Source organism: Homalodisca vitripennis, chromosome 1 (genome assembly GCF_021130785.1).
Source record: "Homalodisca vitripennis isolate AUS2020 chromosome 1, UT_GWSS_2.1, whole genome shotgun sequence".
NCBI classification, from domain to species: domain Eukaryota; kingdom Metazoa; phylum Arthropoda; class Insecta; order Hemiptera; family Cicadellidae; genus Homalodisca; species Homalodisca vitripennis.
Window position 1 is genome coordinate 126,837,313 of NC_060207.1, and position 27,628 is coordinate 126,864,940.

The following is a 27,628-nucleotide window of genomic DNA, read 5'->3' on the forward strand; positions in this document are numbered from 1 at the left end:
CATTAGACGATATATCTAACATCATTTTAGGAATTTCTTCTCTACGTATTACAGAAAAAATAACATTTCATCAATACCACTAAAGACACCTCTTTGACTTTTATAATAATCAATCAACTCTTCATTTATACTATGGCTAACACCACAGAAATAACTATTCAACTCATTCAGTTGTACAACTACATCTGACATAACATTAGCATTTTTACCAACTCCTTGACTATTAATTACATTCCAAATATCTTTGCAATGCTTATCTGGTTTCAATAAAGAGTCAAAATGACGGTTTCTCGAGTCTCTTAATATACATTTTACTTGATTTCTTAAGACTCTGTAATTTTCCCAAGTTATAGGATCTTTCGTCCTTATATATTGACTGTACAACTTATCCCTGTATTTCATCATTGATTTTATTTGTGTATTTATCCAAGGGCAGGGATTCCTTTTTGTTGAGATATTTCTTTCTGGTACATATTTATTAAATAAATTATTTAATTTATTAACAAATATATCTACCTTTGTATTTATATTGTCTACTGAGTAAACATCATCCCACGATAAAGTTTGACATTCTTGCCTTAATCTATTTACATCTGCATTTTTGAAATCTCTAATAACTTTCATGACCCTATTAGTACTATTTTTAACTCTAAGACATAGTTCTATGTATATTAAATCATGATAAGATATACCAGCTATAGATATTTGTCCATACACATTTACTTTGTTCACGTCATTACAAATCAATAAGTCCAATAAGGTATCAGATGTAGGTAAATGGTATGTTGGTTGTAATGGTAGAATAGTAAAATTAAAATTCTCAACTAAATTAATAAATTGCGTTTTATCTGGAAAAACTCTGTCTGAACTTAAGTCTATATTAAAATCTCCTATAAGTAATACATCTGAATAAGTAGGCAATAAATCCCCAATTATGTCAAAACAGTCCGATATATAACCTGCTTTCGGTGGTCTGTAAAAGGCACACAACAATAACTTCCATCCCAAAACTACTTCTAAAATAATAAATTCAGGTTTCTTACAGTACAAGGATTGTGATGAAACTAATACTTTGTAATTAAAACATTTCTTAATATATATTCCAATTCCTCCACCCTCCTTACCCTCTCTGTCATGTCTTATGAAGTTAAGACCATCAATATTAAAAGGACTAGAAGCCAAAATGGGTTTCAGGAATGTTTCCGTAACTACAACTATATCAAAAATATTATCCTCAAATAAACTAAAAAAGGGCTCTTTGTGCGCTCTTAGGTTTTCAACGTTGACATGAGCTACTTTCAAAAAACCTTTATTCTTATTACTAAATTTAGATATTAAACTATTAATCTTTTCCCTATTATGCAGTAATAATCCACAATCACTCGCCATATATTATTATGTGGAAGAAAGACATCAATATTTTAGCACATAATATTGTCAAAAAGACACCATACTTACAACATGAAATTAAAACTAAGAAACAACTGATAAACTTATCATACCGAAGATAAACAAAACACAAAACTGAACTGCAAGCAAACACCATCATTTCAACTTTAGGTCCTCTTCTCGCTTCACCTCAATTGCCGGATCTCCTTGATTTTTACGTAGGAAGATGCGTCCTCCGCTGACCCATACGAAAGTATACTGTTTCTCACTGCGACACAGCCGCGCAGCTCGCAGCAACCTCCTCTTAGCCGGCGCGGCGTCAGACTGTGGTTGATATAAATCACAGAAGAATTTCCCAGTAGAAAGCCAATGTCCCTGGTGTTCAAGTTTCTCTTATCTCTTCTTTTTTGTATAAACATTTGCATATCAATATTTCGCACAAAGCGAACTACTATACTTCCTGGGTTTTCAGATGCTCCAAATCTCGTTCTTATTCGATAACATTTGTCAACCATATTTTGATCAAAGGGGAAACTGATAGCCATAGACACCTTTTCAACCATTTCCATCACATTTTCTTTTTCCACAAAAGGTATACCCTGAATTTCAACGGTATTTTCCTTTGAAGCCTGTTCAAGAATGTCCATTTTAAAAGTCAAATCCGATACAATTTTCTTGAGATTTACATTTTCCTGTCTTATGAAGTCAATGTCCTTAGATAATTCAGTAATTGATTTAACCGCATCATCAATTTTTCGACCATTTTCAACAATCCAATCCGCATATTTTTCCATAGAATCCTTAAAATCAGCGTTTGTTTTTTTTTTACCTCGTTTCTAAATGAAACTATCTCATTCATAATTAATGACAATGAAATTATATCACCAGATAAGGCCTGCCCCGCAGCTGAAAATAGCTTATCAGTAGATATCGGTTCCTGCATTCCTGGGATATCCTGAGCACACGGCTGACATTGCCAGGTTGCTTTAACTTTACTATATTCTTCCCTTGATTTAAATTCAGTTACGCATTTCAAATGAAACGATAAATTACATTTAACACACACACATTTATACGCATTGTGTGAAAAACCTTTGTTACAAGTCTGGCAACATAATTTCTTATTAGTCCCTGTAGAGCTTGTGTCCGAATCAGTTTCTGAACCGCCTTTAACACTTTTGCTTGGAATCTTAGTAGGCCTACTTACAGATTTAACACCTACAGATCTGATAGGAGTATCATCATCTTTCAACTGTTTTTTTAAATTGCACGAAACACATTTCCATCCAGAATTGGTATTCAATATATACTCATAGTCTTCGTCAGTAAATAATTAGAAATTACTTACCACTTTGTAAACAGCTTAAATGAAAAACAAGTGAACACTCAGTACACTTAAGTTTTTTCTCGTCTTTGTCAATAACACTATTACACTGACAACACTTCATAATGACTGAAAAACAGCAATAACAGCGCAAAAGTCAATACAGTATAGAAAATATAGAACAGGGCACAGAGCGTCCGACAAACGATGTGTACGCAACGGCCGCCAGGCTACTACTGGCCGAGAGAGAGAGAGAGAGAGAGAGAGAGAGAGAGAGAGAGAGAGAGAGAGTGAGAGAGTGAGAGAGTGAGTGAGTGAGTGAGTGAGTGAGTGAGTGAGTGCGTGCGTGCGTGCGTGCGTGCGTGTGTGTGTATGTATAATTGTCCGGAACCAGATACTAATTACTAATTACATTTCTTATTAGTATTTGTATGTATTATGTTTCTCTACATGCTTATAATTTATAGTTTTCAAATTTCAAACTGTGACAATCAAGATAGGAATAAAATATGTAGCCTAATACGCTTTCAGTATTATTATATTATTTTTTATAATATATGATATTTTTATATTTAATATCAAAAATAATATTAAATGTAAGGATCAATTACATTCATTTCATTAAAATGCAATAGGGACTGATAAAAGTAAGATGTGGAAATCCGATATTATATAAAACATTTTAAAATGCCTGCTAATGCTTGTTACAAAAGGCTTCTTCAAATAGTCGAGTTCTTTTGCACAATCTTTCACTAGCTGTTCATCTAGATTTATTGATCAATGATTCACATTAACTCTGCTACCTATAATCCCAGATGTGTCAAATTTTGCAACAGTATTTCCAAAAAAAATTTTCCAATTGCTCTAGTAGTTAGCTTCTTGCCTCGATCATAGTTGAAGATAGAAGACCTTGCCATTTCCAGATTTCAAGTGTTTGTACTAGTCTATTCTCAAGAGTAAATCGCTGTATCCTGAAATGCAATGTTTATCACTGTACTTTCATAGCCACTTTCATATTATTTTAGTCAATTTCTTCTTCCGAGTGGTTCTTTTCGGACTACAGGCATCTGAAGTGGCACAAGCAACATTTAGCTTACACAAAATCATTATATCAACATTAGGCATCTCTCATCTGATCTTGCTGAGACTAGGCACAAAAGTTTATGGCCACTAGTCATCCTTATTTCTTGGAATATTGTCTCTTTCAGTCTACTGGAAATAGGACAATCATAAATACATGCAAATTGAGTAATTTACGATTGGCTATCTGACGAAATCAGAACCATACCATTTCATCCATCTGTAGCTATTAATAGTTGAAGTTACAATTATGAGATTCCGATTTTACCAAAGTTTTATTAAAGAATCTATTAGGAAGTAGGTATTTAGGATTTTATGCTACATAACAATTACCACTACTGGGATTGCACAAACAATTTTATTAATCTGTTACAAATATACATGTAATAAACTTTGAGCTTAAAACAATGTTAAAAATATAGAAACAAATATACTATATAAAATAATAACTAAAATATTTATAGAGCAAAAATGCATTTTCCTGAAGAAAAATTAACTAGGCCAGCCTGACAAGGATATTGTTTCATATTTTGATTATTTTTATGGTTTAATAATGGAATTTTATTTTTCTTCTTACACAGAATCGCAAAATGTTCTTCTAAGCAGCTAATCTCAAAAACGGCTAGATCAAATCGAATAATTCCGTTTGTAAAATATTTTTTGAAATGCGAGGAAGATTTATATGATAAAAAGATCAGATAAGTTCCCCAAAATATTTGTTTATTCTGAAAAATAATAATATTTACAATTTATAATTAAAATTTAACTGATACTAAATAAATAGCTGTTGACACTTTCAATTCGTCAAAGAGACAGAAAAATGTATTTACAATTTAAATTTTAGAACAGCATTATAGATTAAGTTAATATCTATCTTTTAGTCCAGATTGGGCCAGTGATGAATTAAAACACCTAAAGCATTGTAAAAATTATGATTTTACAATGACTGAAAATTTCCAAGAGGAACCATTTTTTAATATTAAAGCAAATAACACAATTATTTTTTTAGTATTCCTCTTAATTAATTGTCACCTACTACCTATGTGCAAAGTTTGGTATTTGTAGCTTTACCAGTTCAAGAGATATTTATTTTTCATAAACAAATACAAAATGGTGGCTAGCGGCTAAACGACACATTTCTCAACCTATGTTTATAGGACATTTTTTATTTGAAACAATGAGTACTATAGCCACAAGAGTTTGTGACACCCTTTTTTGAACACCCTGGACTCCCTCTTACAGGCTCAAAAAACATACTCGTATTTAAAATTCCAAATCACATACTCCAATTTCAAATTTAACAGAAGAAGATATCCTGTTTCTTTAAAGTTTATTGGAAATGTTAAACAAAAGTTTATACAAACTTTCAATTAGTGGATTTACTTGCTAATTAATTTTTATGCATGGAAAAGTTTTTATTCAGAAGGAAATTTACATTCTAGAAATGGCCTTTATTTATTCACAATGTATAATTAGTAGTAACCTCAGTAATTTACAGTAAATAAATGTTCAAGCTTTACAGCCTTTAATAAATAATTGCCTTCTTATTATAACATTTAAATCTACATAATTAACATAAACTAACATTTGAAAATTTTAAATCCTTTCTTACCAATTTTCTATGCTTACATTGGTAAAATATATAACACAACAATGGTTAAGAATTTATTAAGAGGACACACTAGCTCAAGTAAATAATGGACATGTAAGAAGAGATTGTTGATCATGGTCAAAAAGACTTAAAAGCCAAGTTCTACACATTTACATTTCTGTATTCTTTACATTCAAATATAGGTTCATAAATTTTTCTATATTTAAAATGTAAACTAATTTATACAGATTTTCTGTCATTATTTAATAAAAAAATGTATAACTTCTTATTTCATTAACAAGGTACATAGATGTGAGTTAATAGTTACAATAAGTTTCTCCATAGGACCACCAGAATTAGCACAGCAAGCATGTTAATGCTGGTGATTGCAAGTATTCAGTTGCAGGAGGCTATATACTCGTGATAGAGTGTCCTCTTGATAACAGTAACCATTTTAAAACAATTAGATCGATTTAATAACTATATAGCAAAATTTAATTTCAACATTAAAAGACTAATCTGTTTTCTCATTAACCCTCTCCTGCTCATCACACTTCCAGGCACCCATGGTACTACTAGACCGATGTGGAACACACGACTCACTGCACCTGCTACTTGTATGGGTTTTGATATATTATTTTATTATTTATTAATCAACCCTAACAATATATATTACTTATAAGTAAACTATAATATGAACTACATTGCTATTGAGTAGTATCCACTCTTTTTTTATGATACATTTTTTTGAAAAGGGTATTTGCAGAACAGAGTAGAGCATTGTTTGCAGATTCAGCAGCTTGTAATTGCCTTGCCGCAATTAGTGTAAACATTGACTTGAATTTTAACCACCAGATTTTTTTAAGCATAATACCAGAGAAGTATAATATAACAGTGATCTCATTATTGCGGACCTCCGTTTAGAATATTGTCACTAGAGTGCAAGACTTTTTAAAAGGACTTGATAAAGCAGTGCAAGTGGATCTGAGTCGTGCGTTCTTCGCAGTGGCATCGAGCCATTCAAGTCTTAAATGCGGAAGAGTGGGATCAATTATTAATTGATCCCAAATTAACATAATTTTATTTCTTAAAAAAGAAATTGTGTAGATTATGTTTGTAGCCTACTCTACCGATTCCATAAGAGGGCTCCTGTAGAGCTACACAGATATAGTTTCTGTAAGTTAGCATATAAAATCTCGAACGTTGTTGATGAAAAGGGCCCTGGTCCAGGCAGGACTGAACACATGCCATCTTTAATTGAAAAAACAGCAGATAATGGGAAGTGGGTAAAGTTAATATATTTACAGAGTTCATTAGAAAATTCCTAATTCTTAATTAAGAATATAGCACAAAGACTGAGCTGTACATGAAAAGGTAATGTATACTAGAAACATTGGTAAACCATTTAAAAACCACTGTAAAATTACCAAAAAATGTTGATACGAATCAAAAGAAATGTTGGAAATAAAAACATTTTAAGCACCCTTTATAAGCCGAACTGTCCCTAATCCACTATATAACGATCCTTAGAATCACCCACAGAACATCTATGAATTACTTTAAAATATTTTGTTTCCATTAATTTGAAAACTAGCACGTTGGCCTATGTAGGGTACCATCTTGTTAAAGAGACTATAACAATATATGTAATGAATATTTATTACACGACCTCAACATTGAAACAGTTTTACATTCTGATCCCATACACAAGGTTAAACACAGGACTTCAGTTCAGCATGGGAGGCTTCAAGGACATTCCACGGCGGACAACATACTACGAGAATTTAGCTTAGAGATTGACTTCCAGTGGACAAAATTATACAATTTTCAATTAAGATATGAAAGTAGTAGAGGTTGAGTTGTAAACCAAATTTCAACTCTCCAAGTGAACTTATTCAAAAGGTATCATTTATACACACTAATACACACAAAGACAGAAATTTGCTTATGTCACAAACTAGTGGGAAAAGCTGTCCTAAACGCTCACCCTATAGACTTGTTGGCTAATTTATAATAAATATATATGTTTGAAGAGCAAAATCATAGATTTTATAATTTTAATAAACTTACTGTAACACTTCATCATACATATTCTATACACGTGTCTGCAAAACAATGAAAATAAACAAAAACTCCATTGATATTCAGGGCAGCAAGGTATTCACACTGTTTTAAGGACACATATCCTAAGAATATGCAAACACTTGTATGAGTACGAGGTCTGTCCAATAAACATGCAACCTTGTGCAAGCTAGCGGCTATGACATGGACTATTATAACCCCGCCCACTGGTGGCGCTAGTTGCCTAAAATCTAATGAGTCGACAGAGTTTTGCGGATCGTTGGTACTTTAAGTTACCAAGAAATTACTGGAATTTAAACAGCTGTTTGTGGTGATAATGCTCTGAAGAAAAAATTGGTTCTTAAGTGTATTAAGTGTTTTAAAGATGGCCGACAAGAGACCATGGATGATGCTAGGACGGGACAACCTTCAACCACCTGTGTTGACGACAACATTGGAAAAGAGTTGAATGTATTACCGACTGGAAAAAATCACTTGTAAACAATATTGGATTTCTCAATAGGGTAATCACTGATGATGAATCGTTGTTTTACGAGTATGAATTTGAACTAAAATCGCAAAGCAAGGAGTGGAAAGTAAAAGATGTACCTTGATACTTATTCACCAGATTTCGCCACCTGCCACTTTTCCTTTTTGAAAAATGCAAAAATGTGATGAAGGTATAAACGTCACTGGGAAGATTTGGACGTAATAAAGCAGGAAACAAGTTTCATACCAGATTTCAACCCTCCACGTCAACTCACTTAACGTCCTTACAGACAGATAGAAACTCAATTTCATTCATCAGCAACTTGTGGGAGAAGCTTCACTGAATACTTAGCCAATGACAGCTGTACCAAACTACCTTTGTTATCCATCATGCAATATTTTATACTAGAGAAAATTTATTATTTAATACCCATGGAGGATGTAAACAATTTTTAATTACAGTAGAGTCCCGTTAATCCAACCTAATTGGGACCGAGCCCTATTCGGATTATGTGATTGTTCGGATTAGCCACAATTACAGAAAAATACGGTTTTAAACTTGAGATGGGTCTATTTTGTTATAGAATTATCAACATTGTTTATTAAGACATGTTTTCTGAATGTTGCATTGTATTTCTTGACAAATAAACGTGTTGGCGAATACTAAGCACATTTACCGTATTTAGTGTGAGAGTTCTATTGTTAAGCAATGTGAGCGTACTGGATATTGTACGGGTCCACGCGTTCATTAGTTGCACGAAACTACGCGCCATCCAATAGACGCTCTTCAATGCGACAGAAGACAATAACTGAATTTATGTCTTTTAACAATTAATATTGTACTCAATAATAATATCAGTACTGTACGTCCAATTTTTGTTTGATTTCACTTCTTAATACAGTAATGTAACTCATACTTAACCTATAAGTTTCAATTTGGTAATGTATTTAACTTCATTATTTATGTACTGTACCGTACACAATTTGTCTTAATAAAATACTGCATGTCTATTTAATTAAAGTTTTCTTTGTTTATGTACGAAATGATGCACCCATTTTCATTTTTTATGTAATTAGTTCCTATAACTGTTCATTATCGTTATAAATAATTCCTCCTGGACCTGTTCGGATTAACCGACGTTCGGATTACACGTGTTCGGATTAGCGAGACTCCACTGTATATTATTATTTGGACCAGAATTTAATGATATTATAATTATTGAACCACCAAAAATCCAATGTTTAAACTCTTAAATCATGTTCACTCTCTACTGCATGAATATGGGCTGAACTCGACAGGTGTGATATTTGGCAAAATTGACTTAGATTATGAATGATACATTATCTTAATATGATTTACAACTAAAAGTTGTACACATTTTAATCACAAACAAAAACTACTAGATGTTTACTTAAAACCTATTATTTGGAATACAACGTACTATATAAATGCAATAAAATATATAAATCTTGTTTCGTATGTCTTATATAATTTACAATACATATAGCTATGTACATCTCATTACTGAAAATTAATGGAATCCCCTTACTAAAACCTAATGTCAGCAAAAAAGCCACTTAAAGTATAAAAATTTACATGTACAGAATATACATTTGGGAAACGGTTTATTTACATGATGATCTGCGGCTCAGGCACCGATGTGGCAATGGATTTATGTGGAAGCACCTGTCCTCCATTGATGTACAATTCATCTTTGACGATGACATCTTCCCCCAGGACGGTGGTGTTCTCCATACGTACCCACTTGCCCACAACACATCGCCAACCCACGATGCAACCCTCCAGCCACGAGTGAGACTTGACAATGGCCCCACGCAGTACGGTGCTGCGTTTGATGCACACTCCGTCCTCCACTACCACATTGGGGCCAATAGTCACATTGGGGCCGATCCTACAGCCTTGGCCTATCTTAGCTGTTGGGTCTACCAACACATTACCCACCATGCCCTCCCCACTGTGCAACTGCTCGGGGTGTTTCTGCCGTAGTGATGTCAAGTATAGGCACATTCCTAAAAGAAAGAGAATCAAATATTATTAATTTAATAGTTACAACTACCAAAGTTGAAAATATATACAATACAATACAATCTACAATAATATATTTTTAATAAATGATTGTATTCTGTTTATTTATTCAAAGTAGGACACACAATTTACATGGACATCCCAAAATGAAGTTACAAGAAACTAAATCGATCATGTCTGTCGATGAGAAGTAAAACCTTAAGAAGAGTAGAGTGTGGAACATATCACTTTCTGGTATTAATCAAAGCAAACCAAAGAATAGCACTGCAGAGGAAAATGTAGGAAAAGTATTGATACAGAAAAACTCAATGACAGACCTGTAGCCTATGACTTCAAACTTACACCCAGTAATGAATTTTTAGAGACCCTGAGGAATTTAGAAGAGGGAGTAAATATGAGCTGGCAAATTTTAAAGTAGCCGTATTGGATACTGCAAAAGTATTTGGTAAAAGAAAAAAACTGGTTTAATCAAAGAGTGTGAGCAAATAGTAGAGGAGAAGGACAATTGCTTGAATGAAAGTAAGAGATAGAGTTATATTTAGACAAATTGAGACACCACAGCTTGTTGACAAGGAAAAAACAAATAAACGTTAGCAGTTTACTAGATAAAAAGCTAAAGTGTAATCAACCTTGCCAGTTTATCACATAAATTTAAAAAATTAAAAACAACTCCTATCATTGTTTCCAAACAGGGAAACAATACAAAAACATAACTTTAAAAGACAACATCTCATTGGTAAATTAAAGCTGACATGTTTAGTTATTCAACCGACTAAGTTATTATAATCAAATTTTTATTTAAAGTACCAATAGTGTTGAAGAACATATTTTGTAGCATATATGTCATTGTGTCAATCAAAGACTTGTTCATATTTTTGTTTGTTATTTGTTTTCAGCTAGATCCACAAGTTATTTATGCTTTCAGAACATTCAGATATAATTTATATTGAAATGAGCTTAAAGTTAATGCTATATCTCAATTTAAGTAGTGAAAATCAGATAGGGTAATGTCTTTTATTTCTGCTATCATTGTATTATTATTTAACTCATCATATTGAATTAAAACATCAATCACAATATACAGTTAGAAACATGTTCTGCAAATATTAGATGTGCCCAAGATGTGCCCATTTAAGAAAATTGAACTCAATAAGACCAATAGATCCAATTGAGAGAGTCATAGCTTATGTTGTCTGAAGCCCATGCAAGAACAGTCCAGTAGGTGAGAGCTTTTTTGCATCCCTCATAAATTCATTTTATTTATTCCCTCAACGGCACATTGTCTGTTGAATATGCTAGTTTTGGTTGGGCTGGAAATTATATACATTTGTAAAGAGGTAAAAAATACAACAAAAGTTTTATAAAACACTGTTCTTAAATTAGAAACTTGTGTATTTTCAAGCATGAAATAATATGTAAAAACAATTGTCAGTTACGAAGATAATGGCGGGAAATAAATCAGACAAAGAGTTGAATACATGTTTCCTTCATAGTAAACAATCTAAAATTCAGATGTTATATATTTTGTGCCAAGATGAATAAACAACACGGCCCTTTTAAGGTCACTCTGTACCCAAAAGTCAGCTTCCACATATTCAATTACACGACCAGGTGCTTGGTACACCACTAGTGTTTCAAATGTTATCCACCATTAAATGTATCTACATGGCCAGTTGTTTTTATAGTTATAAATGTTGTTAGTAACATGTATTCAATATAAACCTGTGTAACAAAGAAGCATTACATAGTGTATCTTATATAGCCACCGATCATACTTAAGAATTGTAATATTAACATATTTTCTAAAACTTTTTAGGTCATGAGGCACAAAATAAAACTGTAAGTTATTTACTACTAATATTAATAGACAAACTCAATCTTAATTGATATAACCTAACTTTACCTTTAAGGAAATCTTTTGGTTGGCCTACATCCATCCAAAATCCTTGCAACTCCATGGCATACAACTCTTTGTCTTGAGCCATGAAAGGAAACACTTCTTTCTCAATACTCATGGGACAAAGCTGTACCCTTTTGAGAACACTGGTGTTGAGAATGTACATGCCTGCATTGATTTTGTTTGAGACAAATTCCTGTGGTTTTTCTATAAAACTTTCTATACATCCATTTTCTCCATAGAGTACAACTCCATATTTTGAAGGCTCTTCAACTTTTGTAACAACTATAGTGCCTTCTTTTCCATGATTTTTATGGAATGCCACTAAATCTTTGAAAGGAAAGTCACATATGACGTCAGAGTTCAGCACAATGAAAGGTTCACTGCTGAATGCCAACAACACTTCCTTAGCAAGAGCAAGTGGTCCTGCAGTTCCCAAAGGCTCTGTCTCGTATGAGAATACCAAAGTGACACCCAACTTTTCAGCTTCTTCTCTGAGCTCCTGTTCCATTTTATCTTCCCTGTAAGATACAGCAAGAATCACCCTCTTCACACCAGCCTCTACAAGAGCACCAATCTGATGTAACAGCATAGGTTTATTGGCAAACTCCACTAACGGTTTAGGACGACTGAGGGTCAGTGGACGTAATCTGGTTCCATACCCACCAACTAGAATCAGTGCTTGCATATCTCCCAGTTTTGAGTTTGTTCCACACATATTTCTTCTGAAACAAACCAAACAGTTTATTACTTTTCCCATCACTAATATAGTCACAATACCTGATTTTCGCTAAAAGAACTAAAAAGAACTAACATTATTTATAAATATCACCTTTGCACTTTTCTCTCACTCCACAAAAGACAGGTGGTCATAATGGCTGGACAGTAGAGGACCCTACCTATCACAATAATGTGGTTTTGGTAATGATCATCCCAAAAGACAGGATCAAGTACCTGACAGGTCATGGCAGGACAAGTGGAGAACCTTCATTCGTTACATTGAGCAGAGAGTGATGAAGGCATCTGTGATGACTGCAGCAATCAGCAGGACCATGAAGAACATACAAGGCCTCCAGGAGACAAAGGGACAGAGGTGCCTGGATCAGATGGCTTATTCTAGATATCCCATTGTAACTGAAAAGAAACATGGCAAGGTCAACTTATACCTGACAGAGATGCTTAGGGCCATGGATATTTTCATCGGTACTTGCACAAGATTAAGAAGAGTGACTTCAGCACCTCCCAGTACTGCCTAGGAGAAGAGGACTCTGATGAGCACAAATTTTGCACTTGTTCAAGTCGGGAAGAAGAGAGCTAGCTGCTGGGAAGTCATGGTTCAACTGACACCTGATACTTTGATTGTCTACATTATAAGAGTCTAAAGATAGCTGGGATGCACTAAACAGAATGGCTATCTCCATCATCCACAAGAAGATTGTGGAAGTGCAAGATAAGAAGAAAATTAAGAAGAGTTGCAGTTTAGCAAATATACCTGTCTGGCTGAAATAATGCTCTGCTTCAGTTCTGGCTTGGCAGCAGGAAGGATGAAGTTGGGGTTTAGCAGGAGGGTGATCATTATAGTAGCCAACCCCGCATACCATGAAGTAACTCAAATAGTGGTAGACCCAAATTTGTTTAGTTTTTCACAAACACTGAAATTATATATATATATAAATTTTTTTTGTCCCCCAAAAATGCGAAATTTTGGGGGCAACCCAAAAATTTCAAATGTAAACCCCTATCAAGTGACCCCTCATTTTAAAGAGCATGAAAAAACTTAAATAGTAGTGAAAACCAGAGATTGCTATCTCTTTCCTAATCCGAAATAATAGCCAGTATTACCAAAACAATTTTACACCACGTCACGAAGATACAAAAGTTACAATGTTCCAGCTGCATGATCAGCTGTTGGTGTCAGCTCTACTGTCTATTATAAATAATAATGCATCAGCTGACTCATACTGCTTATTGTGTTCTGACGATTTATTTACATTGAGGTTATGTATACTGATGATAGTCCAGTTGATTTTGATGTGAATATTTCTTAATTTTTGAAATCAATTCTCAAAAAAAAAAAAAAAAAAAAAAAAAAAAACTTTCCAAATAAATCACTGGATAAATAACTTTCTAAATCACTCTGTGCCATTTTTTAATTTCAAAAATTAAGAAATATTCACATCAAAATCAACTGGACTAAAATCAGTATACATAACCTCAATGTAAAAAAAATCGTCAGAACACAATAAGCAGTATGAGTCAGCTGATGCATTATTATTTATAATAGACAGTAGAGCTGACACCAACAGCTGATCATGCAGCTGGAACATTGTCACTTTCGTATCTTCGTGACGTGGTGTAAAATTGTTTTGGTAATACTGGCTATTATTTCGGATTAGGAAAGAGATAGCAATCTCTGGTTTTCACTACTATTTAAGTTTTTTCATGCTCTTTAAAATGAGGGGTCACTTGATAGGGGTTTACATTTGAAATTTTTGGGTTACCCCCAAAATTTCGCATTTTTGGGGGACAAAAAAAAATTTTCAATGTCATAAAATGAAACTTCCTTTCCACATTGCACCACTACCCAAAGGATATCTCCTTATATTACCTATAGAAGAAAATAGAGGGGGGGTCCTGACTTTATATTCACCCTGTATATTATATATTATTATTATTATCTTTGTAGTCTACTTTATGTACCATAAAATGATGTTGGCCACACCTGCTTTCATGAGTTAATGCCTTCCCTAGGTCACTGTTTTTTGAGATATCATGGGTTTGATCCTAGAGGTTACAAAAAGTTAGCTAGAATACAAAATAGACCTGTGAGCTACGAAGTCAACATATTACATATCATTCAATAGCTTGTTCATAATTGTTTAACAGTTAGTTAATAATTGATTACTTTCACAAAATAGCCCACAATAACACAAATTACTTTCTTATTATCAATATCAGTTTTGTGGAGAAAAACTTGTCTGTTTCGTTGCCAGTGAGCATTGGTTAAGATTGTTTTGTCTTTGTTTGTGTGTTATTTGTATAACAAGATCTCATTGTAGTTTATAAGTTTTATTACAATATTGATAGTAATTAAAATTTTATGTGAATATTACCATTTAGTAGCAATATTTCAATTAATGTTAATAACACATCCGCTAGACATCAATCAGTACCTATTATTTTTCCTAATGTTACATGATTACACTGTTCTACTTTTAACTTTTTCAATCTTGAGACGTTCTGCACACTTCTTTCCACAAACATTTGATAGAGTATAGATTCCAATATGAGTATCTAGACATACAAAATTGTAGCTATTGTTCACTATTATATGTTTATCTGTGCAGTCACAAATTAAAATGAACATGGTTCTTATTTAAAAATTAATTTTAGCTAACAAATACTGATACTCTAATTTTGATTATAAGGTTCAATACTGTAATCTAACTAATTATTGATAAAGTCATAATATATTAACATTATTTTATGATATCGCTGGTTCTAATTGAAACTAGCCTATTGCTTGTTAATATCAACATAAAACCAGGTCCACATATTGTTCTCCATGCTTCTGTTTGACACAGAATGAAAGACTTAAGTAATGTGCTTAAACTTAGATTGAAAAGACCAAAACTGTCCAAGAAAATAACAAACGACTAACTTGAATTTTTGTGTGCCATGTAAATCCACCATCCATTATTTACCCCAGAAATACCAGTAAGGGAAATATTAACCATTGGCGATTTTCATTTAGCAAATAAAATAATATTTATTGCTATTGTGACTTATTTCATAATCCTTAGAATTTACTAGTCTTAAATAATAAAATGTTTTATGGTGCTTCAAATTATAAATAACATTCACAGGTTAATGTCTCAATGTAGCAGTTCATAGTTCACCCGTCTGCCATGAATCAACTTGTTAGTTGTCTGCTAGTCGGCACTCAGCAGCTTCATAGTTTCCATTCTTTGTTGTCGTGTGTAGTGTTTAAATGTTGTTCTAGTGAAGTTACTTTTAATTTCTATAATTGTCTAGGTAATGAAAAATTAAGATGGTAGTTTAATTTATAGTTTTGTTATTGATCCTGGATATTCCAAATAATCATGTACCTAGTTACTTCAGGCAATGATTCAAGTAATATAGTTGATGACACTGATTCTGATCCTCATTATTTGCCTTATCAGGATGATCCATTAACTTCAGGTATTTCTAGCTTATTTTACAACCGTTAAATTGTCTCAAATATTGGCGTTTCAACTGATGAAAACTGAAATGATATTGAAGTCACTGGGCTTAAGACTAGTCATCATAAGCCAAACCCTACTACACATATAGGTTGTTGATAATGAAAATGAGTCTGGCTGGAAGAAAATAACTGATAATCGAAACCCTGGTTTAGCTCATCAGTATAGTTTTCAAGAACTATCACACTAAAATCACTTTCATAATATAAAAATCTCTGTTGCCTTTTTAGGTTGTTTTTAACTCAAACACTGCTATTAATGTTTGTTACTTATACAAACAAGTATGCTGAGACTACTTAAACAAACTTCAAAACCGCTTGAAGCCAAACAATCGGGCCAAGAAATGGAAACCAGTGAGGCTATTTCCTGAAATCCAAGTGTTTTTAATTCTTATGAATATGGGTATAAAATTTACAGTTATTAGTTGACATATTCTAGCCAGTTCATCCATTGATTCCCTTGAATGTGTACAGGAACAGATTCCAAGATATACTGTAATTTTTTTATATGGCAGACTGTTTCAATCTACCAAAATCTGCCCAACCCAACAATAACCCCTGTGATCACTTCACTCCTCTAGTCATTAATGTCAACTGCTTAATCAAGCATTATTTTGTCCCATGTCAAATCTCATCAGTGGATGAGTTTTGATTATTAATTCTATAAAGAATTTGTGTCATTGAAAATATGATAAGCACTAAATCCCAACTCATTGAAAATCCAATTTAAATTAACCTACTAAGGCAGTATTTCCCAAAAAAATACTACAGGTAGGATGTTAAATTTTGGATGTTGTGTAACTTAGCCTCATACTAGTGGCTGAATTTTGTTGCATATAAAGGTATCAGATAATTTTATGAGAACAAAATAAAAGAAAAGATTTGGACTACACTGTCATTGTCAAGTTGAGAAGAATAATGGTTCTCAATAAAGCCTATTACTTAATTGTGGACAACTTTTCCACCTCCCTAAAACTCACCAAATATATATTCAATGTTCTGACAAGCACTAGTAAGAAAAAGAGAAAAGGAATGTCAGGTGATCTATTAAAAGTCAGATAAATAGTATCAAAAACTAAGTCCTTTAGCTCTTAACTAATGCTGAATCAGGCAATAAATCTGGAATGAAGAAAAGAGGCAATAGAATATCCACAAATAACAAATGACCTAAAGTGATCAGGACCTAAAATGTATTAATGATGACCCCAAAACCTTATTGGAAGAAGGTAATTAAATATTTTTGGACGCATGGTGGAACTACTTAATTATTACTTTTTTACAACTCAATACAGCCAATCCAGTTAACACACTTACTTATATTGTTTTGTAAATAGAAGAACTTGGTAAAGAATGGCTGTAATTAAATTAGAATAGGCTTCTATCTACTGTATAGATCACTAACAAATGAACCAGTAAACCTGGACAATGTTAACAAAGGCAGAACTTCCGAGGAGTTTTTTTTTATTTTTATTTTTTATGGAAATCAGATAGGGAGGAACTACTGAGTATGCAGTAGGCTAAAGTCAGGACTAGACTTTCTCTGTAGAAAGTGTAAAAAAAGGCCACAGCCTACACACATACTGCTTCCCTAAACATAACTGCTAGGTTAATGTCACAGTGTAGATTATGTATATTATGCGAATATGTTTTTTATCTAATATTTTTATGTACTGAACAACTATTTACTTATTTTATTTCATTTTAGGCTGGTATAGTTCAATTTTATATTGGTAACCAAGCAAATAAAAGGGTTAGGATAGGTTGTGTACAAACCACTAGATTAAAAAGAACATGAGGACTACATTACTAGTGTATCAAACTAGTCCTAAAGTAAATTATACACAAATTTACATCAATACAATACAATACAATAATTCTTTATTTACAGTATCATCAAGATACGTAATGGTGTCAATAACATTAATTTTGATAGTGAACACAGTTGTAATTATTTTAGTTCATGAATTTTGCATGTCGTCTCTTCATTGTTGTGCAGCCTCAAAAAATTCTTTCATAGAATAGAGAGGTCTTGACTTGAGCCAGTTGAGAAGTCCTGCTGCCAGTGATTTCCTTCCGAGAGCTTTTAAAGATGTGGGTAGAGCGTTGTACAGCTTACGTCCGATGTATGATGGTTTTCTCTGGAACTGGGCAGTACGATGGGATGGCAGAACGTAGTTGGTGGCATTCCGGGTGTTGTGGGTGTGGATATTTTCCCCTCTTGGTAAGTCGCATTTAAGTGTCTCTAGTATGATAGTTTGAATGTAAAGGGCTACAACAGTGAGAATCCCTAGAGATTCAAATGCCTCCCTACAGCTGTCCAGTGGTTGCAAGTTGGCCAAGGCACGAATGGCTTTCTTCTGTAGCAACAGAATCCGATTTAGGTTGCTTTCTGAAGTCCCCCCCCAGACCGTTATGCCATAGCGGATATGTGATTCCATCATCGAATAGTAGGCTGATTTTGCAGCTATCAATCCACCTACCCAGTGTATTCTCCTGATTACATAGACTCCGGAACTAAGTTTTCTGCAGAGGCTATCTATGTGGCTAGTCCATGTGAGGCCGTCATGAAGTGTCACACCTAATAATTTTGTTTCTTCCTCTGAAGTAACACCTGGTAAGTTCAATGCTGGCTCTCCAAGTCGACTGAAGTTTATGTGAACTGTCTTTGAAGCATTTAACACCAGATCATTATGGTTGGTGTAGTTAATTACTTTTTCAAGTGTGGATAGAGAGTCATGGAAAAGCCCTTGTGCACTGTCATTTTTCAGAAGGACTGTAGTGTCGTCAGCATACATTACACATTTTGAGTTACTATTAGTTTTTATGATATCTGGCAAATCATTCACAAACAAGATAAATAAAACTGGGCCCAGGACGGATCCTTGTGGGACTCCTCTTGTAACTGGCTGGGGGTTAGACTTACATATATACTTTGTTCCTTTTAACATTTTTTGGACTTCAACTATCTGTGTACGCCCTTTGAGGTAACTGGCAAACCATGCATTTTCTTTGTCATTTACTCCTAAAACTTCAAGTTCTTTTAATATTTGTTCATGACCCAGACAATCAAAAGCCTTGCTGTAGTCAAGAAGGATCGCTGAGACATGTTTGCGGGTGTCCAACTGATCAATGACGAATTCAATAATACTTGTGAGAGCACTAGCAGTGGATTTTCCTTTCAGGAACCCATGTTGATCTTCGCTCAAGAGTTGTTCATGTTTAAGATAGGCTAGTAGTTGGGTTAAGACAATCTTCTCAATGATTTTAGAAAAAGGTGAGATCAGTGATATAGGCCGAAAGTTTTTTATTTCAGTGAGTAACCCTTTTTTATGTAGAGGGTAGATTTTTGAGACTTTAAGAGCAGTTGGAAATAGGCTGTAAGCAAAGGATTTATTGATTATGCTTGCAATAGGAACGGCAAGTTGTTGAGCGCAGTGCTTAACGTCAATCCCAAAAGAGAGCTTGGGCTTCAAGGAAGCTATTGCATCTTTGACATCTTTGGAAGAAACATGTCTAAATCTAAAAGGGGTGGAGTGGTTGATTGAGGGTCGTTGAGTACTGTCAGGTATATCATGTTGAGGTTTCTGTTTTAAGGTTTCTCCAGCTATTTGAGAGAAATATTTGTTAAACTCATTGGCTATGGTTTCAGGATCCTTTTCTAGTTTACTGTCTAGCAGGATTTCAAGTTTGTGATTTCGAGGCTGTTTGCTGTGTCTCTCTGCATTAATTACTTCTCTGGGTTTATTTTGTGCTTGGGTTATATGTTGAGAGGTGGCACTGCGTTTTATTGCCCTAAGCCTCAAATCATATACCTTCTTTTTCTGGACCATCAATTCTTTAACTTTTTGATCACCACTGGTTTGGTACCGTACTGGTGCATAGCCGCAAGGTATTAAGATCTGTACCGATCAGCAAGTTGATCACAAAATAATCTAGGGTTAGTTCTCCCTTTTGATCGTGATTTTTTTCAAAGGGCATGAGCTCTTCAAGCTCTTCTTACTGTTTGATAGAAATTGTGGTATGCTTGATCTGCGTTTAATGCCAGGTGGATGTCTTGCCAGTTTTCTTCGTTTAAGAGGTCTTTTAAGGAGTCCAGGTTCTTGTTGCAAAAGTTTCTTCTGTATGTTTGAATTTGCTTTTGTTTTTTTTTGTGTCAGTGTCAATTTTACAAACTTGTCCAGTGTGGTCTGACATGCCAGCTTCAAAAACTTTAAATTCAATATAATTCTCTTGAATATTGGTGCATATCATATCAATTGAAGTAGCTGTAGCTGTAGTAATGCGGGTTGCTGGTAGAGGTAACCTTCTAATATTATGTGAGGAGAGTTCATTATCGAGTATTTTATTTCCTGCTGAGTCCTTGAGTCTGTCTATGTTTACATCACCCATTAAAACTATTGGCCTCTCTTTAGTGTGTGTTGCTTCTAGAATATTGCCAATAGTTTGTATAGCTGCCTCAACTTGTCCTCTAGGGGAACGGTACATTCCTAGAATGTAGAAGACTTTGTTTTTTGTTTTTATTTTCGCCATAGCAGCTTCACATGTAAATTGTGTGCACAATTGAGAGATGTCGATAACGCTTGCCTTGATACTCTCTGAATCTTTGGTGTATATGGCAACTCCTCCAAGTTTGTGGCTGTCTCTACTGTAGTCAGTCAGCAGAGTATATCCAGGGATTCGTGTGTTGCTAAGAGTTTCGTGGTTTAATCCATGTTCAGTAAGAATCAATATGGATGGCGAGATAAAAGTTAGAAAGTGATTTAATCTGTCAACTTTCTCTGCAAGCCCTCTTATATTCTGATGTATCACACTCAGTTTTGGTTTGGGACATGAGATGTTTGATAAAAGTGACTGTTGCAAGACCTCAAGGTTTGGTATTTCTTCAATTTGGAATTGATGAATGTCATGGACTTGTATGTTTTTTGTCTGCTTTCTGACCTCTCTCGAAGCACTAAAAAATTATCTAGTTGACCTGATTTGATGTTTTCCTCAACATTGCAACAATTCAGTTCTTCACTTGGCTGACTCTGGTGGATAGATGCAGGCCCTGTTAGGGTATTATGAGGCAAACGGTACAAGGAAGTTACAGTAGAAAGTGGTCTTTCTTTATCTTCAGAATCTGCTTTACTAAAAAAGTTCTTTGAATGGAGCTAATTAGTTTTGCACTGTATTTCCGAGTTTCTCTCTAAAAATTTCTCGTAAGTGTCCCCTTGCTCCAGTAGTTTGGCTGTACAAGGAGGCTTTTTGTTGCTAATAGTATTTTTTATGTTTCTGTCTTCTTTTATAGTTAATATTGTTCCTTCAGAGTGAATGTCTGGCCTGTGCACTTGTGCTACAACTTGCAATTTATTTATGTTCCCCTTGTGATGGTCGACTGTAGAGTGAAAATATTTGCTTTCAGGAAGCTGTGTGATCTGAGTTTGTCGACCTACCCACATTCCACTTTCATTTAGACTAAGTCGGTCAGTTTCTCCTTCTTTTCCTGACAGATGGACTTCTTGTGATTGAGAAGTGATATCAGGTAACTTCACAGGGTACAAGGAGTTTTCTTTCATTTTTTTGACTTGCATTGAAACACTAAACACATTTTTTGAATGTCCAAGATCAGGTCTCCTTCCGAAAGTTTTGCTTGAGTTGCTGGATTTATTGAGTTCACCTGATTTTCCTCCAGTGGATTTTGATGTTTTTATTTTCTGAAGGCTTTGTACCTCCATCTCCAAGACTGTGATTTTCTGTTCCATTGCTGAGTAGTTCTTCTTCAACATACCCATCTTGATCTGATAAAAGTATTTTTGGCCAACCTTACACTCTAAACATTGCCAATTTTCAACTTCATGAGAGTTCCATTTTTTTAAATTTCTGTCTATAATGTTTTGGCAGCTGGCATGATACCATTGTTCACACAAACCTGTACATTTTATGCCCGAGTACTTTACCCCTATATTGCATCAATCTTTAAAAGGCCTTCAACAAGGTTGACTACCAAATACTTTGTGCCATGGTTGAAGGGTACAGCATCTCAAACCCATAGCTGAAGTGGTGTAGCAACTATTTCAATGATCGGAGCCTTGCAGTGAGGATAGGACCGACCTTATCTAAGACTTTATACAGTCAGCAGAAGTGCCATAAGAGCGTAAAGAACTGGAGTTGTGAAGGATTTAAGGGTGTTTTTCTATACCTCTTTTGCTGTGGACAGAATTGAGGTAGTGCAAAGAAGATTCATCAGGTTCCTCTGTGTTCAATTAGGATTTCCATTTTCGAAGTGACTATCAATGACTTGGAATTGAAGCTTTGATTGCTTTCCATGAGACAAAGAAAAAGCATAGCAGACATTGTGACTTCCACCTCAACTCCACATGATCAGTAGGCTACTGTGCATCGTCGTGTCAAGGACCACAAGAAATCTCTCAGCCTCTATATTGGGCATTTTTTTTGCCATTGATTAAAAGCTGCAGTGTAATAAGCATCCAACACTCGAGTGATTGATAATATCAAATCATCAATTTGAACGATTTTAATGCTGTCAGACATGTTTGCCTTGTTAATAGTAATAGTAAGTACTATGCTGCTCAAATTTAGTATAAACAAAGTTGTACTATTTTCTATCATCTAAAATGCATGTATTTCTTTGGCATAAACATATAGCTTCACTATAATACAATCTTAAAAGACTACAACGCAATTCAGTTCGACATTATTGTTCAAAAGTAATTGAAACAATGTTAAATCATGTGTATCATATTTGAATAATGGCTGCTAGAGACGGAAAATTTTGTTGTTTGTCAATACCCACTACAAAATAATAATGTGTTGAGTTATTACGTTCCTTTGACCTGTTACCGTGTTAGCATGTTAATGTAACTAACTCACTACAATGTAACGTAGACTGATAAATTAATAAATTTATAAACGGGTTAATTCAAATTTGATTACACAACAAAATTATTGGGTACTACGAAGGTTTTATCTACTATTTGTTATTAGGTTACACATACATACGTATTACAAATATAAAAAGTTATTTTCTTATTTCGCCAGAAGTTCAGAGTGGCGTAAGGCGCCACCGAAGCCCACACTGGTAGCAACGGTGATTTCTTATCGGTATTTTTCAAACTCAGATTACATCCCATATCGTCCAACTTCTTCATCAGATCACATTGTAAGATTTAAGATCGGGAAAGTACCAATCAGAAATGCTTCTGACCATCAGTGTGGGCTTCGCACGCCGCATTGCTAATGAAAAAAGAATAACATCTCTTAAGATAATACCCAAATTCAAGATCAGATCACGTAAGTGCTTGTAAAGGTTATATTTAACTTTGGTACTACCAGTAACACATTTTTTATAGCCCAATGAAAACCTATGTATATCACATAACATATAATGCATTTTGTAATATTTCCATTCCTAGCTTCATTGCTTGCATGAAATGGCCTTGGCTGTTACTAAGGTACTTATTTACTAACGCCACCGCAGCAAAAATTTTATGATTATCAACTGGAGACAATCTAAACCTAAACTTTTAACGACAAAATAAAAAAAAATAAAGAAAACACTTTATTTAACATCAAAACACTCCAAAAATAGTCCCTAAAAACTTTATTTAAAATCGCAGTATTCATTAGGATGTAGCTGGAAAATGGACCAATTTCAAGACCGAAAAGAATTGGAAGATAGATTCAAAACTGTCTTAAATTTTCTTTCAACTGATGCTGTCACCATATGAACTCTGATATAAGATTCCAAGGAATTGTGCCTTGCTGCCCCCTAGATTAGAATTGGCAAAATTTTTGCTGCGGTAGCATCAATATGTTGACTATATAAACTACCGAATAATCAAAATCAAAATGTAAACCAAATAAAGTTATAGTTAGCTAACCTAGCATAGGTATAGTTCAGCTAACCTATGTCTTCATATCTAGAAAACTAACAATGGTACTTTGGTATTATCCAGAGTTTTTAACCCTTATAACGTCACAGACGCCGTATGGCGCATAGACAAACTATCTCCAAACGGCAAAGACGCGGTACGGCGCATCGACACAAAACTGCGTCTATAGCAAATTTAAGTTCCTTTTAAATCCGATCAATGTCACTAACGGTATGCGTCAACCATGTGTGTGGGTTATTGACCTATGTCAAGCATCAAAATATAGCTGTCGCGTTTGAAACAATAGACGCGGTGTCTAGACACTCTCCCCGCCACACGGCACAGTCGCCGTACAGCGCGCGCGCTTTTGTTTGCAGTTTGGCTTCAGGTAGTGCGTGTCTAACCATCGCTGAGTCGGTTTCCTTCGTCGTGTTTTCTGTTTATATGGTTTTTATTTATTTGTTAAAAGTATTGATATCTTAGTTTTACTATTCATTTAGTGTTTTTAGTGTCATTTTAGTGTTTAGTGTCACCTATTTAGTGTACTTTGGGATTATACCGACCACACCAGTATGAAGAACACAAAAATATAAATTTATAGCTAAACAAACATGATAGAACGAAAAAACAACTCTTTAATTACAAAATTACAAACTTACAAGCATTTCCAGGCATTGTGATCGGTATTGTTGTCGCTGTTATCTTATCTTTCTCGAGAATCCCGATTACGACAGGCCACGCGGCATCACATGATTTGTGCGGTACATAATTGCCTTTCCATTACAATTCAATTTATATTTCTGACCAGATCCTCTAGAATTTGATATTTTACTGATAGGTACTATCTCGAGGGATGTTTTTCTTTCGTTGACATCAGCAAGAAGGCATGGCACTCGCATTTTGGGTGGCGGAGTATGATCAAGAATAAAAAACAAGTTTTGAGTGTTTTTTTCAATAAAGAGTTTAGTTTTAGTTTGATCATGTTTGTTTTTATTGAATTTTTGTGTTTGGAGAAATGTAGAGGTAAAACACGGAAGTACAACAAAGCGACGCACCAGCTGAACGGGCGGCGAGACTCTGCAATCACGTTATCTACTAGACCGCTCGACTTTGACCTTTGTCTGAGGATGGGGAGGGGTTTGCGATAAGACAATTCCTGTTTTATATTGACGAAATATTGTTCTACGCTAATCTAGTAATCAGTAGAAGCAAAATGTCAAATAACGATTCATGTCTGAGTGTGGTCGGTATAATCCCAAAGTACCGTGTTCATTATTAGTGATAAATAACATGTCTCGTAACATTGACGATCCTGAGTACAGTGACTTTATAATTTTATAATTTTTACTTTTTTATACTTACCATAATTATAGAAAGTAAAAAAAAAATTAACTTTACACATTTAAATTTTTTTTTTTTTAATATTGTGCCGTTTGCTGGAAGTCGTGAAAAGATATACTAACGTTATAAGGGTTAACAGTTTCTCGGTATTAATTTGTACTGCAATGGCATTATAACATAAGTACCGTAACTGATTAACGAACAACCCAAAACCAAAAAATCATTATGATAACACATCATTCAGCCCAGCTATTACTGAAACAACGGTATCCTGGTAATAGATAGCACTGAATTACCTGTTACCGACACTAATACTGCAATCTGTAATGGCCACATGTACAGTAGTCATGCACGTTTTATTTCTGTCAAACATTCAAAATTGTAAAAAGTAAGTACATAAATGTTATACTGTTTTGTTTGTTATATTTTATAAATACACAAATTCTAAATTGTTTCTTTATCCACTATAATATTATTACTTTATATACTGTCATTTGAATAATATAGCGTGATTAAAATATAGCGTAATTTGGTTTAAATAGTTGTAATGAGGATTCTTTATTCATGAATAGGCCCTATCAATGATTCGATATTATTAATCATTCGAGTGTTGGACGCTTATTATACTACAGCCATTGCTATATTGTTCAAGCTTTACTTTTCTTTTGCGCTAACATGTTCTTGGGATTTCTCTACTTTTTAATGTAATTGTCGTACATAGCTTGTTAGCACTGCTGGTTATATTACATGTTTCAAATTTAACATGGTTATCTATAAATTACTTTATAATTCATGCACAACTGTTTCTAAATAATATTATAAATGGTACAAGTTCTTGTTATCTTGATATTTAATGTATAATTAGTATTTATAAGTTTGTAGCTAATTGTTGGAGTTTGATTCTGTTTTATCTATATATGAATAGGTCATGTCTCTGTATATACCTGTTACCTGCACATGTAAACATTGTTTGTAAATTATTATGTATTGCCATCAGCGTATATATGATGTACAATATATACACAATACTCCACTTTAACTTAAATGCAATAGCTTGTAAAATAATATACAAAAGCAACTTCACAGTAAAGCTGAAAATATTTACTTCACATCTATTCTATAAATCAGAGGTAGATTATAAAAACTTACCTTTACAAAAATAATTTCCCGTTATAAAGTATTTTACCAAAAACCTTGAACTAAAAAAGAATAAGAGATAAAGCCACAACAAAAGACTTTTTTACTATATTTCTTTTATTTACTGGGTTTTGACTACGAAGTTTAGTAACAGTATAGCTTTAACTCGCAGCCAGCTTAACTTCCTGCCACGTAATCATACACTTTCTTGTAAATGTAAGCATAATTTTTAGTTTCCCAAGTTCTCTTTTCCACTTAAACTCTGGAAAACGTCACATAATAAAAACTGCAATGTATTCAGATGTAAACAAAACCGAAGCCCAACAACAGACCAAGTCATTTCAATCAAGGGCCAAAGAATAAAATTGTTTTCCAGCTGGAGACACGTCACCTGAAACAATAACAAAGAGCTCACGTGACTCAAGGTAATGGTTCAAAGGTTGTTGAAAACCTTTACAATAACTACAAACACTGTTTAACATATGCAAAGATGAAAAGCAATGAAAATTAATAACTGTTAAGGGTCTTCGTCCCATGTACAGTATTGTTAAATCAAATTCCTCTCGTGTGCATAACAGTAGATACAACAGAGAGTTATTTTATTTTAAAATATTCGTTTTTCGAGGTAAACGACAAAAACAGAAAACAGACCGACAGTAATATTATTACCCTATACGTATAACAACGTATAATTATAACGCTTTCTGCAGTTTTTTCGGTATAAGCCGAGTATTATTTCAAATAGATGTAAAATAAGAAAATAAATCTTATTTTACATGATTATTATTAATTCTCCAAAACTATATCCTGTTTGCGAAAAATGCCATTTACAATACATATGAAATAGGCCCCCAAAGAGAAATTAACTGATTCTATATTTGTTCTAAAATAATAAAATATTGAATGTTGTTCTGCTACTAACCATTCACAATATTCAGAATGCTGACTCTATGCAGTTGGTGATTTCTGTTCTGTTAAAGGTTTTGCATGATCTGCTATTTATAGATTCAAGTTAACTGCCTTCAGCCTGTTCAGTGGCGTAGCCAGTGAGATTATCAGGATGTATTTACCCCCGAGAATATAAAAGGAAAATATTCTAAAAACAGTAAAAAGTCAATAGGCAACAAATACAGTACGTCAGCTTAAATAGTGAAAACA

General features: G+C 33.9%; 2 protein-coding genes across 3 annotated transcripts; both read right to left on the minus strand.

Annotated features, from left to right (window-relative positions):
• Nucleotides 1-9,339: 9,339 nt before the first annotated feature.
• LOC124371038 (mannose-1-phosphate guanyltransferase beta) lies at nt 9,340-27,030 on the minus strand. 2 transcript variants are annotated; one of them, XM_046829352.1, is made up of 3 exons: nt 26,483-27,030; nt 11,885-12,600; nt 9,340-9,965 (listed from the first exon to the last, which is right to left on the minus strand). In XM_046829352.1, exons 2-3 carry the CDS (start codon nt 12,594-12,596, stop codon nt 9,565-9,567), a joined length of 1,113 nt encoding a protein of 370 aa, XP_046685308.1. In that variant the 5' UTR covers nt 12,597-12,600; nt 26,483-27,030; the 3' UTR covers nt 9,340-9,564. The 2 variants fall into 2 exon arrangements, with proteins under 2 accessions (XP_046685308.1, XP_046685303.1); XM_046829347.1 differs by having other exon boundaries at nt 11,885-12,603; nt 26,483-27,028.
• On the minus strand, nt 18,104-21,892 carry LOC124353029. The gene is made up of 3 exons (XM_046802824.1): nt 21,554-21,892; nt 19,045-20,020; nt 18,104-18,894 (listed from the first exon to the last, which is right to left on the minus strand). The coding sequence occupies exons 1-3, from the start codon at nt 21,890-21,892 to the stop codon at nt 18,104-18,106; spliced, it is 2,106 nt and encodes a 701-aa protein (XP_046658780.1).
• Nucleotides 27,031-27,628: the final 598 nt, after the last annotated feature.